This window comes from Leptinotarsa decemlineata, unplaced genomic scaffold, assembly GCF_025532065.1.
Source record: "Leptinotarsa decemlineata unplaced genomic scaffold, Ldec_3_MD MMD2_tig00026314_RagTag_RagTag, whole genome shotgun sequence".
Classification (NCBI taxonomy): Eukaryota; Metazoa; Arthropoda; class Insecta; order Coleoptera; family Chrysomelidae; genus Leptinotarsa; species Leptinotarsa decemlineata.
Window position 1 is genome coordinate 16,880,751 of NW_027412684.1, and position 13,966 is coordinate 16,894,716.

The 13,966-nt window shown below is 37.7% G+C and overlaps 1 protein-coding gene across 4 annotated transcripts in view; it reads left to right on the forward strand.

Annotated features, from left to right (window-relative positions):
* Positions 1–13,966, forward strand: part of Actn (alpha actinin) — a 100,082-nt gene that overhangs the window by 83,854 nt on the left and 2,262 nt on the right. For all 4 annotated transcript variants that reach the window (XM_023156233.2, XM_023156232.2, XM_023156231.2 and 1 more), the window contains 4 exons: positions 3,080–3,208; positions 3,465–3,549; positions 7,819–8,050; positions 11,878–12,286. In XM_023156233.2, coding sequence (XP_023012001.1) covers positions 3,080–3,208; positions 3,465–3,549; positions 7,819–8,050; positions 11,878–12,286 — 855 coding nt within the window. The remainder of the gene's footprint in view (positions 1–3,079; positions 3,209–3,464; positions 3,550–7,818; positions 8,051–11,877; positions 12,287–13,966) is intronic.

The window sequence follows — 13,966 nt, forward strand, 5'->3', positions numbered from 1 at the left end:
GTCAGAAATCGACTGCATGAAGCAGATCTCCACAACAGAAGGCCACTTAGATGTCCACCTTTGTCGAGAGGCAATCGCGGTAGAAGATTAGAGTGGTGTCAAGAACATCAAAACTGGGATGCAAATGATTGGGCCCACAGTTTTGTTTACAGACGAATCCAGATTTGGATTTCATCCAGATTCTCGTCGAGTAAGACTGTGGAGACGACCTGGAAATAATGAACGTTTGAGACACGTCCAGGAAGTCCACACATACAGAGGTGGTACAATAATGCTATGGGGCGGAATCATGATCGGCGGCAGAACCGATCTCGTTTTTCCAAATCGCTCCCTCACAGCTCGACAGTACCTCGACACCATTCTTCTACCTATCGTCCATCCGTTTGCTAGTGCTGTTGGTGAAAACTTCCACCTAGTGCACGATAATGCTCGTCCACATGTCGCGCGTCTAGTGACTGACTGGCTCACCAACGAAGGAGTTGATGTAATGCCATGGCCAGCACAATCACCGGACCTGAATCCTATCGAGCATGTGTGGGGCATGCTTCAACGAAGAATTACTCCGCATATGGGGAACATTCACACAACGTTTCAATTGAGAGAGCTTTTAATCGCTGAATGGGCAAATGTACCTCAACAAGACATTGACAATCTCATTTTGTCGATGCACGATAGATGTAGGGCCGTAATAAACCAGCGTGGAGGCCATACTTTGTACTGATTCCAATTTTTTTTTGTATTATGATTTTTTTTTCGGGTTGCCAAAGAAAAGCCACATTTTTTTTTAGTTTTGCTTATATGCGCACTCAGTATTTTTGACCATTTAATAAATTTTGTTGTAAGTTACATTCGTTCAAAAATCACCCGTCAACTTTTTTTTCCCTAAAGCGATCTAAAAAAAAAATATTGCCATTTTTAAAAATATCCCTAGACTTTTCCGATGTGTGTATATACACATGAACATTATTATATGTCGAGGTTATCCTCAAAAAATTCATTCAATTTATAGTAAGCCTTTTTGACCAGAATTGCCTTCAAGTTTCTCGTAAAAGATAGTAGCGTGACACATTCTGTTGAACTTTTAGGTAACTTGTTATACATTTTCACTCCATTATAAATAACTGAGTTTTTGATTTGACTACTTTTTGTGTTAGGAACCTTTAATTGGCATACTTGTCTAGTATTGTGGTGAGGTGGAGAAGTAAAGGTACCTTCGTTCTTGTGTATTAAGGCATGCTGATTTCCATGCATTAAAAACAGTGGCTTACGAGGATCATTCCACTTTGCTTCACAGAGATACCATACCGCACGTTTTTGTAATATGAAAACAGATTAAAACAGATGTTTACTGGATACACCCCAAAATGCTATGCCACACCTTAGATGAGAGTTTATGAGGGCATAATAGACATTTTTTGCTGTGTGAAATCTTAGTTCTTCTGATACTATTCTGCGTGCAAAACACCCGGAGAAAGTTTCTTGTTGATAATACCTATATACTCCTCAAATTTGAGACACTCATCGATATCAATTCCCAAGAATTTTGTAGAGATTTTATTTTCTACTAGTGTACTTTCCATATGAATTTCTGGTAGATTGCACTTAAAGGTGATTGTACTAGTTTTTTTTAGTTTAGCAGATTTGCATCGCACCATTGTTTAATTTTGCTGAGGTCATTACAGATGCTTTCATATAAATCCTGTTGATTTATATTATGTCACAAAAGTGTGGTATCATCTGCAAAAATGGTGAAACTACCAGATTTACGTACAGTAGCCAGGTCATTTACAAATAGTAAAAAAGTATGGATCCGAAGATCGATCCTTGGGGCACTCCTGCTTTCAAATTCTTTGTACTTGAGCAACTATTTGTTTTAACAAACTGTCTACATCCTGTAAGGTAGGATTCAAACCCTTTCAGGTAGTTTCCAGTAATTCCACAATGATGTAGCTTCCGCAGCAGTATTCTGTGGTTAACACAGATTTCTATTTTGTCACCTTCAAAAATTTCTGCCTGTGTTTTTTTCCAATCCTCGCATTTCTGATATGCACTTTTTGGGTGCATGGGTCTCTTCAATCTTGGTAACAGGAAAAAGTCGCAGGGGGGCAAATCTGATGAATACAATGGCTGAGGCATGATTACAGTGTTGTTTTTGGCCAAAAAATAATTATGAACAAGCAATGAGCAGGTGCATTTTTAAGATGCGAAAGCCATGAACTGTTTTTCCACCAAACTAGACGTTTTCTTTGTATTGCTTCTTGCAAGTGGCGCATAACTTCAAGATGATAGTTCTTACAGACTCCTGATGCACTACGCCACGATAATCGAAGGAAACAGTGAGCAAAACCTTGACATTTGATCATACTTGGCGTGCTTTAATTGGTCTTGGCTCTCCTGGGCGCTTCCATTTGGACGAGTGGACTTGTTTTTAAATGGCATAACCATATACCCATGATTCGTCACCAGTTAAGACCATTTAGAGCAAATTGGAATAGCCGTTGACGGCCTTCAACAATTCCGTAGCGATGCTTATGCGATGGTTGACGATTCAACATAACAATTTTCTTATCTTTTCCAACATTTTCATCGGTTGTTGATTGATTCGTCTGCTTTCTGATAGTTCACCATTTGATGCTCTTCATTTGATTTTGCCTGAAAATGTACACTCTAAACCAATTGCATCCAAATCGAGTTTTTTCAAGAAATATTTCGTGATTAACACTATCAACGGTCTCAGTAAGGTCACAAAAATTGTGGCAACCACATCACATCATTTTTTTCCGTTTCACCAGTATTCCCCTTTTTCTAAATCGATTTTTATAGTGTTACAAATATAAAAAACAACACATTTCCAAGCCACAGTAAAATGGTATCATTGTGTAGTTTTTCCATCAATATTGATATTATGAATTTCATTTAGGTGTATAAGAAATGTGATAGGACCTAGCACGGATCCTTGTGGAACTCCATGGCATATTTTGGAGAGGCTGAAACCATGAAGGAATTATAGCTTTTATCATTTCATTACCTTTAAAAATGATGCTAATGAATGCTTCATCATTGATGTTTGTTATTTCAGGCAACATTAGGAGAGGCTGACAAAGAATACCAAAGCATCGTGGGACTAGTGAGAGAAGTCGAATCGATTGTCAAGCAACACCAAGTCCCTGGAGGCTTGGAGAACCCTTACACTACATTGACGGCTCACGTGAGTATCTGAATTATTCCTGGTAATAGTATCATGTTCATTCTAAGGAAGGTTTATCGCTGTTCACCATCAACGACATCATCGAGTTTTTATTCATTCCTTTCAAGTTTCAGACTTTCCGTTATTAATGAGAGTTTGTTTTTTTATTTTTTTGCGCCTAAATAAGGAAGGATTCGGTGGTGACTTAGAGGTAAAATGTGGGTGTGTTTTGAGCGAGATCCGGAAACGTACCGATTGAATGTGTTTGTTTTTGCAGGATTTGACCAGGAAGTGGGGAGAAGTTAGACAGTTGGTGCCTCAGAGGGATGCCACTTTGCAAGCGGAACTTAGAAAACAGCAAAGTATCCTTTTCAGTTTTGTATGATTTTGATTTTTTTGTTTTATACTAGAGTAGAAGAGGGCGAACTGAAGTTATCATGGCGATTTTTCGGTTCAAAATAAAATATAAAAAAAATATAATGACATGTGGTATAAGACGGGTCTTTGCTAATGTCAGCAATTCAGAACAACAGACCTTATTGTGAGTATTTTATAGAAATTGTTTTATAATTATTTATGACAAGTCCAATGTTTACCAATTGGCAGCGATAAAAAAGTTTTATATAAGGTTATTTTGAAAGGTTTGTCTGTTTTTATGAGTTTACTTTGAACTGTAATATCTCAGTGAACATTCATTCAATTCAATCTAAATAAGCGCCATTTGAATCTGGACACTTTCGACAACAAAACAAGAGTCGATTAATGCCACCAGCATAAAAGTTGTATGCTCGGGATTTGATGAAGTTGAAGAAGGTGGTTTTTGCCTGGTCCTGATTGGTCTTTTTTGGTGGGTGTTCATCATTGGGAAATGCTTGGGTTGCTCATCGGTGTTCAACCATTGTCCTAAACGTCTCCTGTTGTTGTAGAATATCCACTTTTCATCACACGTGGCGATCCGATCCAAAAAAGGATCGTTTTGGTTGCGGAACAGCAAAGAATAACAGACTTCGAAACGTGGCAATTTCTGCCGATCGTTCAAATGGTGGTGCATCCACATTTACAGTTTTTGACCTTTCCATTACGTTTTAAACCATCATAAACCGCATAGGAGCTGACACCCAGTTATTCCCTTATACCGCGCCCCATTTGTGATGGGTCAGTCTCCATCAGAGTCCTAAAATCCTCGTCCTGGATTACTGTAGGTCAACCACTTCGGGACTCATCTTCGAGGCTTAAATCTCCGGAACGAATTTTCGCAAACCACTGTCGAACAACTCGAAACTATGAATATACAGGGTGGGCCGTCGAAAACTTGACAGGGAGGTTTTGGGTACTAATCTTGCAAATCCCAAAAAACGCTCAGACAGGTCGATTTTTATTGGGAAGGGGATATTTTTTTCCCCATTTACAGCGTCGTCACTCCGGAGCAGAGGGGTGAACAACCCTTGGAATTTTAATAGGAAACTGGGGGCGAGTCGCACATCGTTTGAAAGATCTTGGAATTCTCTAAATTAACAGTTGGAGTTACTTACTTTATTCTCATGTTAGCATATGCTCAAAATGGGCACCTCCAGCTTCCACGCAATAATAGAGATTCTGCTGGAAACGTTCTCGAACATTGTGGAGCATTTCTGAAGTGATTTGGTGACATTCATTTGTGATTCGTTGCCGTAAATCTTCGAGTGATGCAGGAGGAGTACAGTAAATTCTGCTTTTCAAATGACCCCACAGAAAGAAATCTAACGGCGAAAGGTCTGGTGATCGTGGTGGCCATTCGATAGTGCCCCGCCTCCAAATCCAGTGATCCGGAAAAGTCTGATCTAAATACTGCAGGCAGAGCATAGTGCGGAGGAGCCCCATCTTGTTGAAATATAATAATAATAATCTTTATTGGTTTCAAAGACCTAAAAGGTATAAAACAAGTCAAAAGAAATTTGAACATAGATTAGGCAAACAATACATGTACTTTAAAATGCTATAAGGAGCAAAGAGAGTTCACTACGAAGATAAGAACTAGTCCATAGTATAATGCGAGTTATCCAGTAAGTATGTTTTCAGCGTTTTTCTGAATCAATTAAATATATACCTATATTGTGACACAACTAGAAATACAAATCATTTCAAAGAACTAAGATTATTAAGAAAAAAGGAAAGAAGAAAAAAAAACACACATCAAAGGTGCTGCTTCGTTCCCTCCTGTTCATAAAAGAGGACATATGCCTCATTGCTCACAATTGATTTTGGCGAAATTGGGAACACCTGTGAATCGTTGTATTCATGCCATGTGCCACTAGATGGGTGTCTGCAATATGCTGTGTAATGTCCGTTGTAAGTAGTCCCACTGTGATTTGAAAGTGCATATAGATTATAATGACAAGGAGCCACATTGTCAGTTCAATCAACGCAACCCTCTCTGCAGTTGTGTAAACCATTGTTTCTTCAGCAACACTTTATGGCACTCACTACTAGTAATAATGTAGACATCACTTTCAACATAAAAATGAGAAATAGAAACAGCATTTTACCATTTCTCAATTGTAATAGTCCTCTTATCAGAAAAAAACTAAAATCTTAACAAAAAAGTAGCGTAAGAAACAAATGAAAGAGTTCCAAATGCATTCCAACTGAGCAGTGGCGTACAACAATTTGTTGCTATCAACAATATTGAAAAAGTTAATTATCAGAAAGAACTCTTTTAAATACGTCCAAATTTAAAAAAATGTACACCTTTGTTTAGAGATTTTCAAGATCTTTCAAACGATGTTGGACTCGCCCCCTATTCCCTATTAAAATTCAAAGGATTGTTCACCCCTCTGCTCCGAGGTTAAAGTGACGACGCTGTAAATGTGGAAAAAATTGTCCTCCTCCCAATAAAAATCGACCTGTCTTAGCGTTTTTTCGGATTTGCAAGATTAGTACCCAAAACCTCCATGCAGTGGCGTAGGTAACCTAGGGCCCTGGGGCAAATGAAAAAATGGGGCCCCACTGCCATCAAAACTGGTAAGGTTTTATGAAGTAAAATCATTAACAAATACTTTAAAAATGCTAAGCTACTTTATCGTCAGCTCTTTTTCATGCATTGCAGGGCAGGTAATAAAAATATTAATTATTGGAGCCTCCGGAGACACCCTACATTTTGTTTTATAAGAGAGAGGACATTGTTAGATCAAGATCTTCAGATGATGTGGTGCTGCAGGTTTTTCCGGGTTTTCCTGCAGCTGAAAAAGCAAATGCGCCACTGGAATCAATGAAGTCGCCCCGGAGCGCCAATTAATTTTTATTGTTTTATTTATTTTATTTTTATCGTTTCAATAAAATATTTTCCATTCTAACAACAAAAATTACAATTATTTTAATAATTGGAGCAGGTATTGGGCAATAAAATGAAATAGAATAGATTCAAGGGTTTATTATTATTATATAAAGATCGGACCTACCAACTGACTAAACAGCTATTATAATCACAATCTTTTACTAGCTTTTGTTTTCTCAAAAGTATTAATAACTTCGGTTAAATCCAGACTTGATGCGGTTTTGCTCTCAATTGCTATTAGCGATGAATGTCGGAGTCGAGTTTGGCCCATACTATTTCTTAAATAATTCTTTATTATTTTAATTTGCTGAAAGACCTTTCGGCTGCTGCAGAAGTGACAGGAATTGTAAAGAATAATAACATAGCTGTAATTACTCATTATTTCCTTTCATAATTGGTGAACAGTCCATGTTTAAGTTATTTGATTGAGGTACAAATAGATGGTAAATATTAACAAATTGAAATGAAAAGCTAGGGCCTATTATATCTGGATATTTTTTCTGGAGTTCGTCAAACTTCTGTAATGAAGTTGCTTCATCAACATGGAATAAAAATGTTGGTGTTAGAAAATCGAATGTTTGATAGACTGCACTCAAACCAGTAAATCGTGTATTTAATTGAGCTATAAATGCATCAAGTACGTTATTGAAAATCTCTATTTTAATTATTTTTTCTCGGTTTGAAAATCGGTGATCAACATTCAATTCATCAGCTATCCTTTGCCTTTTTTGGTATCTATATCATAGTTCCTTGTAGTTTCACAGGCTTAGCACTTGAATGATTCGAAATCAGTGGAGACCAAAAACAATCTCCTCGCGCCTGAAAATGGGAGAAATTTTCAAAAGTTGAGTTCGATTGAGAATTTGTGGTAAGGTCGAGGGCCTCCTGAGCTTGAGGGTCCCGGGGCACTGCCCCGCCCAGCCCCTTAGTAGCTACGCTACTGCCTCCATGTCAAGTTTCCGATGGCCCACCCTGTATTTCAAAGTTGCTGCTTGCTTGCTAAATTAAAACTTCCCATATATACGACATACGGCGCAGTAGTCTCCTCAACATGCGTTTTGGTTTAACCAAGTATTCGAGACTAACTCTAACGGTTTGTAAATGTTTGCTTCTACGCATCATGTCCCACACAGTTTCTAAACCAGAACCAGAGCAAATCTTATATTTCAGTCAATATCTGCTGAAGTTTAATTGAAGAAAATACATGATGACTTCGTTTTAAAATAAATATAAGCTCTACTTCATATTTCTAATACATTCCCCATATTTGTTGAACTTTCCGTTGTTCTCGTCGAATTCCTTAACTAAAATCGCTCAGACAACGAAATGCTGAGACGCCAATTTGCCGAAAAAGCCAACGCCGTCGGTCCCTGGATCGAACGTCAATTGGACGCCGTCACCGCTATCGGAATGGGTCTTCATGGCACTCTGGAGGATCAGCTTCACCGCCTAAAGGAGTATGAACAGGGCGTGTACGCTTACAAACCGCATATCGAGGAATTGGAGAAGATCCACCAGGCCGTGCAGGAGAGCATGATATTCGAAAACAGGTGAGCATCAAATAGATTTAGAAATGTGTTTACGAGAATATTTTGCAGATATATACGTTGATACTAGTTTCAATATACAGGGTGTCACAGAAGTTAGTTAACAAGCGAAATCTTTGTAATTTCTAAATCTAGAAAATTGAAACAAAGGTGGTTTTTAAAGACGTCAGAATGTTCTAATGAGATCCTCTTAACCATCTCAATTTTTTTTTCAAATGACTCCTTCAACAGTTCATTCGAGTCGCCCTGTAACATTTTTATAATCGAAGTGCTCTCGATTATTCCGACTATCTTGTGCCCTGTACTAGCTTGTACTGGTCTTTCGCTGGACTCTTCTAGGTACAATTTGAGCAATCTATAAATTGTTGGTATAGCCTCATAGCATAGAATAAGACGATCTGTCTTTGTCCCTTTTTTGCATTGCATGCAGTTAAGGTATTTGTTGTTGTTTGTTCAGGTGTCCTCTCAATGGACTGTGTCCAATCCTCAGCCGATTTCTACTTTGTTGAAGCACTTCTTTGGTTCTCTTCTCGAACAGTCCCTTTATAAAGTTTTTCCCGTGTTTGTTCTCGGTTGTGTTTTTCTAGTACTCTTTATGTATCTTATAGACCCATCCCCATCAAATAATCTGGCATCTCTCATCAACCAATATGTTGGAACGAGCAACATATAGTCTGACCTCAGAGAAATGAGTTATGGTGTTCCTCAGGGTTATGTTTTAGGTCCATAACTGTCCTGGGTGTATAGGAATGATCTATGCAATTTTATGAAACCAGCAAATCAATCAGCTCACAACTAATAAAGAGAGATAGCAAAAGATTAGCACATACTTGGTTTGCTGCTGAACTCAAAATGTAGTTATATCTCCCAATACAAGTCAAATAAAAGTATTATATTTTCAGGATTCTTCATTGAGGATAGCTTAGGCTGGTCTAATTATATCAAATATTTGACTAGCAAACTATCTTCAGTTTTGTTTGTTCTTAGACGATTAAATAATGTGGTCAGCTTGATGAAGCTCGAAAGTGTTTACTATGGATTATTTCACTCAGCTATTTCATGTGGCATTCTGATTTGGGGGGTTTTCAGGTAACTCCATAAGTGTTTTCAGTTACCAAAAAAAGTCCACAATAATAATAACCAAAGCAGGTTACAAATGCACTGTCGTCCTTTTTTATTCAACTTGGCATTATGCCACTTTTACTGAAGATTCATGGAAGCGTTGAATTCGACAATCATGCATAAGGAATGAGGTTCGGCAAGTTTACTGAAACTGTCTAGACATAAACTAACAATTAGTAGGAGAAATTCACTTACTTATATTTGTATAATCATCCTCACTCGTCTCTGAAGTCACTTGGCCTACTCAACTCAATACGATCTCCAATAATATATTTAGTAAGTAACTAACAAACAATATCAGGTTATAGAAACGCCAAAAGTTGTTTTACTATTTCATATCAACTTCCACAATAACCCGCGAAGACCTAAAAGAGGTCTAAATATGTAATTATATACAGGGTGCTTCCTTTAACAATCAAACTTCGTTGTAATTTCTGGAAAAGCCAGAAGTTGAACAAAATATCTCGTTACTTCAAAAATTGCCTCTTTGCAAGAATATTCAATATTTCTAATTTCGTAAAAATAACTTGAGAAATAAAGAAAAAAAGGGGTGTACCATGAGTTTGGGTCACCCAATATAGCTGTAATGGAATCAGAAATTAGAAATATTGCCAACTACTGCTGAGACTCATTATTTTCAATGTATGATATACTGTATGTATGTATGTTGATTGTTTAAAATTTTCAACAAACATATTTTTCCTGCACACCAGAACTAAGACATTTTCCATGTTCATTCTGTACGTGGTTCCAAACCTACAATTCAGTCAAAAAATTTGTTTCAATATCTAATTAAATGGCCGTAGGCGTTGAAAGTTCATATCAAACAAAGCCAAGTACCTGATTGAGTTTCAACTGTGAAGGTGGAAAGATGAAATAAGTTTATAGTCTTTGATGTCTCCAAAGAAATTCTTACATTCTTCAAGGTAGTTCAGTTCACATATTCTTTAAGACATTTGACTTCCGAGGAATTGTTGAGGGTGTTGCAAAAAATTTCTTTACAAATAAAAAAACTAATATCTTTCGCAATGATTGGAATTATGATCTCTTGATTGAAAATGGAAATGTTTGTGTACATTGTTATGTCAGACTGATACTTCAGATATAAAATTGTGTTAATTGTGGATTGTCACTTTTTTTACAATGATATTGTGATAGTTTGGTTTTAGAATTTGAATAGTAACATTATTTTACATGCTCTCAGTGAGGAGGAAAGGTACTCATCAAATTTGCAGACAAAAGCTTCTCACTGATACTCTGGTCAGGCAACAAATTAACTATTTGAACCAAACATTAGCAAACTGAAAAATGTTTTGTTTAAATAAATAATTCGCTTGTGCTTGCATTGATTTCTTCATAGTTATATGCACATTTGTCAAAAACACTTCATTTATTCATCTACCCTTTCATAGGTCACAATATTCACTGCACTATATTTCAATATACAGGGTGTTCCAACAGTTTTCGTTGGAACGCCCTGTATGTGGATTTGTACGGATAATTGTTTTGAACTATATCAATCATCAAATCAGAATATTTGTACCACATGTGTACAAGTGTTGGTTCCAGGTCAGTTTGGAAACTGACCTGGATGACACCGATGGTCGCCAGCCGCACCTATGAAAAAACATGGGGCTAAAACCAGACATGGTATATTGGCTATACACGATGGTGGTTAAACCCATGATAACATATGCATCTCTGGTCTGGTGGCCAGAGATGCCACCAGAGATGCAAAGACTTGCATGTTTGGGAATGACGGGAGCAATAACTACCCCAACAGCTGCATTGGAGACGCTCCTGAATCTACCTCCTTTACACCTTGTGATGATGGGGGAGGCCAGGATGGGCCAATTCAGGAATCACAGGTAATGATAAAGCTGATGAATGCGCCAGACGCGGATCATCAACTTCATATATAGGTCCTGAACCAGCTCTGGGGGTACCAAAATCATTGGTAAGAAACCAGATTAGGACATGGACCAATAAGAACCACACAGAGTACTGGACAAAAGTACCTGGCAACAAACACAGTAGAACCGTCCGAGAAAAGAACCGAAGAACTACTTCAATATAGTGGGAATCGGCTCAGAATAATTACAGAGTTACTAACCGGTCATTATCCGCTTAGAGGACACCTGAATAAAATGGGGTTGTACAACGGAGACCTCAGCTGCAGATTATGCAACAAAGGGATAGAAACAGCTCTACACATTTTATGCGAATGAGAGGCACTGAATCACAGGAGGCAGGCAATAAATGGACGTACAAAATTACGTCCAGACAAATATGACGAACATCCAATACGGAACCTGTACAAACTAGTACAGGGAACGAGACTGATGGAATGGGTGTCTTGAGAATATGGGAGAATAAACGCAATAAGCCCAAGAGGCTGCAGTGTTTTATGGAGACTTGGACTAAATGGACAAGTCAGACAGCTCCCAAGGTACCAAAAAAAAAACACGTGTATTATTCAGAAGTCCAAAAAATTATCAAAAGTTTGTGATTCTAACGTTGATTTTGAGAATTCTATCGATTCCGATTATAAATTGATATATTTAGAATCTATTTCCCTCAATCAAAAATAAACAATTCAATAATGAATCCATTATAACATCTTCACTTGTCAATCATATAGCTAAAGAATGTATGTTTGCATTTTCAAGAGCAACTTTCCACATACTTGAAAAACTTTTTGTCCTCAGATACACGCAGTACACAATGGAAACGCTCCGCGTCGGTTGGGAACAACTCTTGACCTCGATCAACCGCAACATCAACGAAGTGGAGAACCAGATCCTGACTCGTGACTCGAAGGGCATCACTCAGGAGCAACTGAACGAATTCAGATCTTCGTTCAATCACTTCGACAAGAACAGGACTGGCCGCCTCACTCCGGAAGAATTCAAATCATGCCTCGTCTCTCTCGGATACTCGATCGGAAAAGACAGACAGGGTGACATCGATTTCCAAAGAATCTTGGCCGTGGTCGATCCGAATTCGACCGGATACGTACACTTCGATGCTTTCTTAGATTTCATGACAAGAGAGAGCACTGATACTGACACCGCAGAACAGGTCATCGACAGTTTCCGTATTTTAGCTGCTGACAAGGTGAGTGCCCATCGAGAGTTGTCATTCGCAATTTTTCAGAAACATTACTACAAAAATTTTATTCCAAGTAAAATATTTCAAAATTTCTGTAGTTGAACTAAATTGTTTGAAATTTATTTTTTCATTATTCATTGAACGTAAAACTTACAAACAACTTATACTTATAACAACTTTTTGATAATCAGAAGATATTTTTATGATCATTAGTGGACAAGGGAAACTTTGATGTTTTTATAAAATATAATAATAATTTTTTTCTTACTGTTTTTTGAGTATATAACCTTTCATTATCTGAAAAATTAACAAATTTTCAATAATCGTTCAGAATTTTTCTTGTCAATTATCAAAAATTAATAAACAATTCAAATTCTTAACAATTCCTTCAAGGTGGAAATTATTGGTATTATGATCCCGCAATTTTGGATTTTTCTAAATTCAAATATGTCCATATTTTTTGACAATTGAAAACAAAATCCGGGCAGGCTGAGACTGCAGGCTCAGCATGGCTAGACCTGCACGTCGTCTTGATTTCAAACAGGTTGGAGCCTGGCTCCCTTACCCTTTGGACTGATGCTGATTGGCTAGAAACCTGTTCACTCGTATTTATAATCCCAGAGGGTGGTGGGGGTGATGGTGGGGACGGTGGTGAGGTCGACGATGGCGGGGTGTCCATGAAAATGCTTTCTTCTAATTGGCTGAGTTGTTTTGATTGGTCTACAGTGTCATTAAGTTGTTCTGATTGGTCCACGTTGTTGACAGGTATGCTACTAATGGAATGTCGATCAGAGTTGTATTATAGTCCATTTGTTGTCTTCTTGAGTACTGAATACCACGTCTGAGGACCCATACATACACCTTCTTTTCAGTTGAACTTTTTGGGACACTTTATAGATCTCATACGGGGTAATGTGTTGAATCAAACAGGAGAGCAGCTTCTTCTCATTTCATTATGTGGTCTGTTTCTACTACAATTGCTGATTTCTACGTTTGCCTGAGGCAATAGCTGACCTTGTTTGTTTGAAGGTGATTGACAATGTTTCATGATGAATTTCACTAGTTTGGATTTCCTTTGTGTAATATATAAAATGATTTGAAATCCCTGAAACCACTAAAAAAGAAGAATTAAAAATGACTAGCTGAAAATAATAATTATATTAAGCAGAAATAACCTGAAATGAAATAATAGAGAGGGTAAAAATAGAACGATTGAACAAAAAATAAAGAAATAAAAATGAAAATGAAATAAAAAGTTGAGAGATTCCAAGCCACGTTAGTTCACGACGTTTCGATTGTTAGTATCTACAATCGTCTTCAGGTGATGACTGGACTGATTCCTCCGAGAGATGACTATTTATGGGTCGTTTGAGTACTTTCACTTATCCGCGCTTTCCATTTTTTCCGCTTCACTGGTTCAGTGGGAGATGACCGTTTGGCGAGCGTTGGCCATTTTTTGCTTGATGATGGGTTTCCATATGTTGCGTATCTCTACGCTAGCTTGGCTGAATACGTTGTTGGACAGCATGTATGCGGCTTCCTTGAATTTTCTCCTAAACCAATGTTCCTCTCTGTGTATGATCTCAGCTTGGGACCACTCGATGTTGTGTTGATGGGTTCAAACATGGTCTGCTATTCCTGATTTGCTGGTTTCCCCTCGATGTGTGTGTTTCTTGTGCTCGGCAA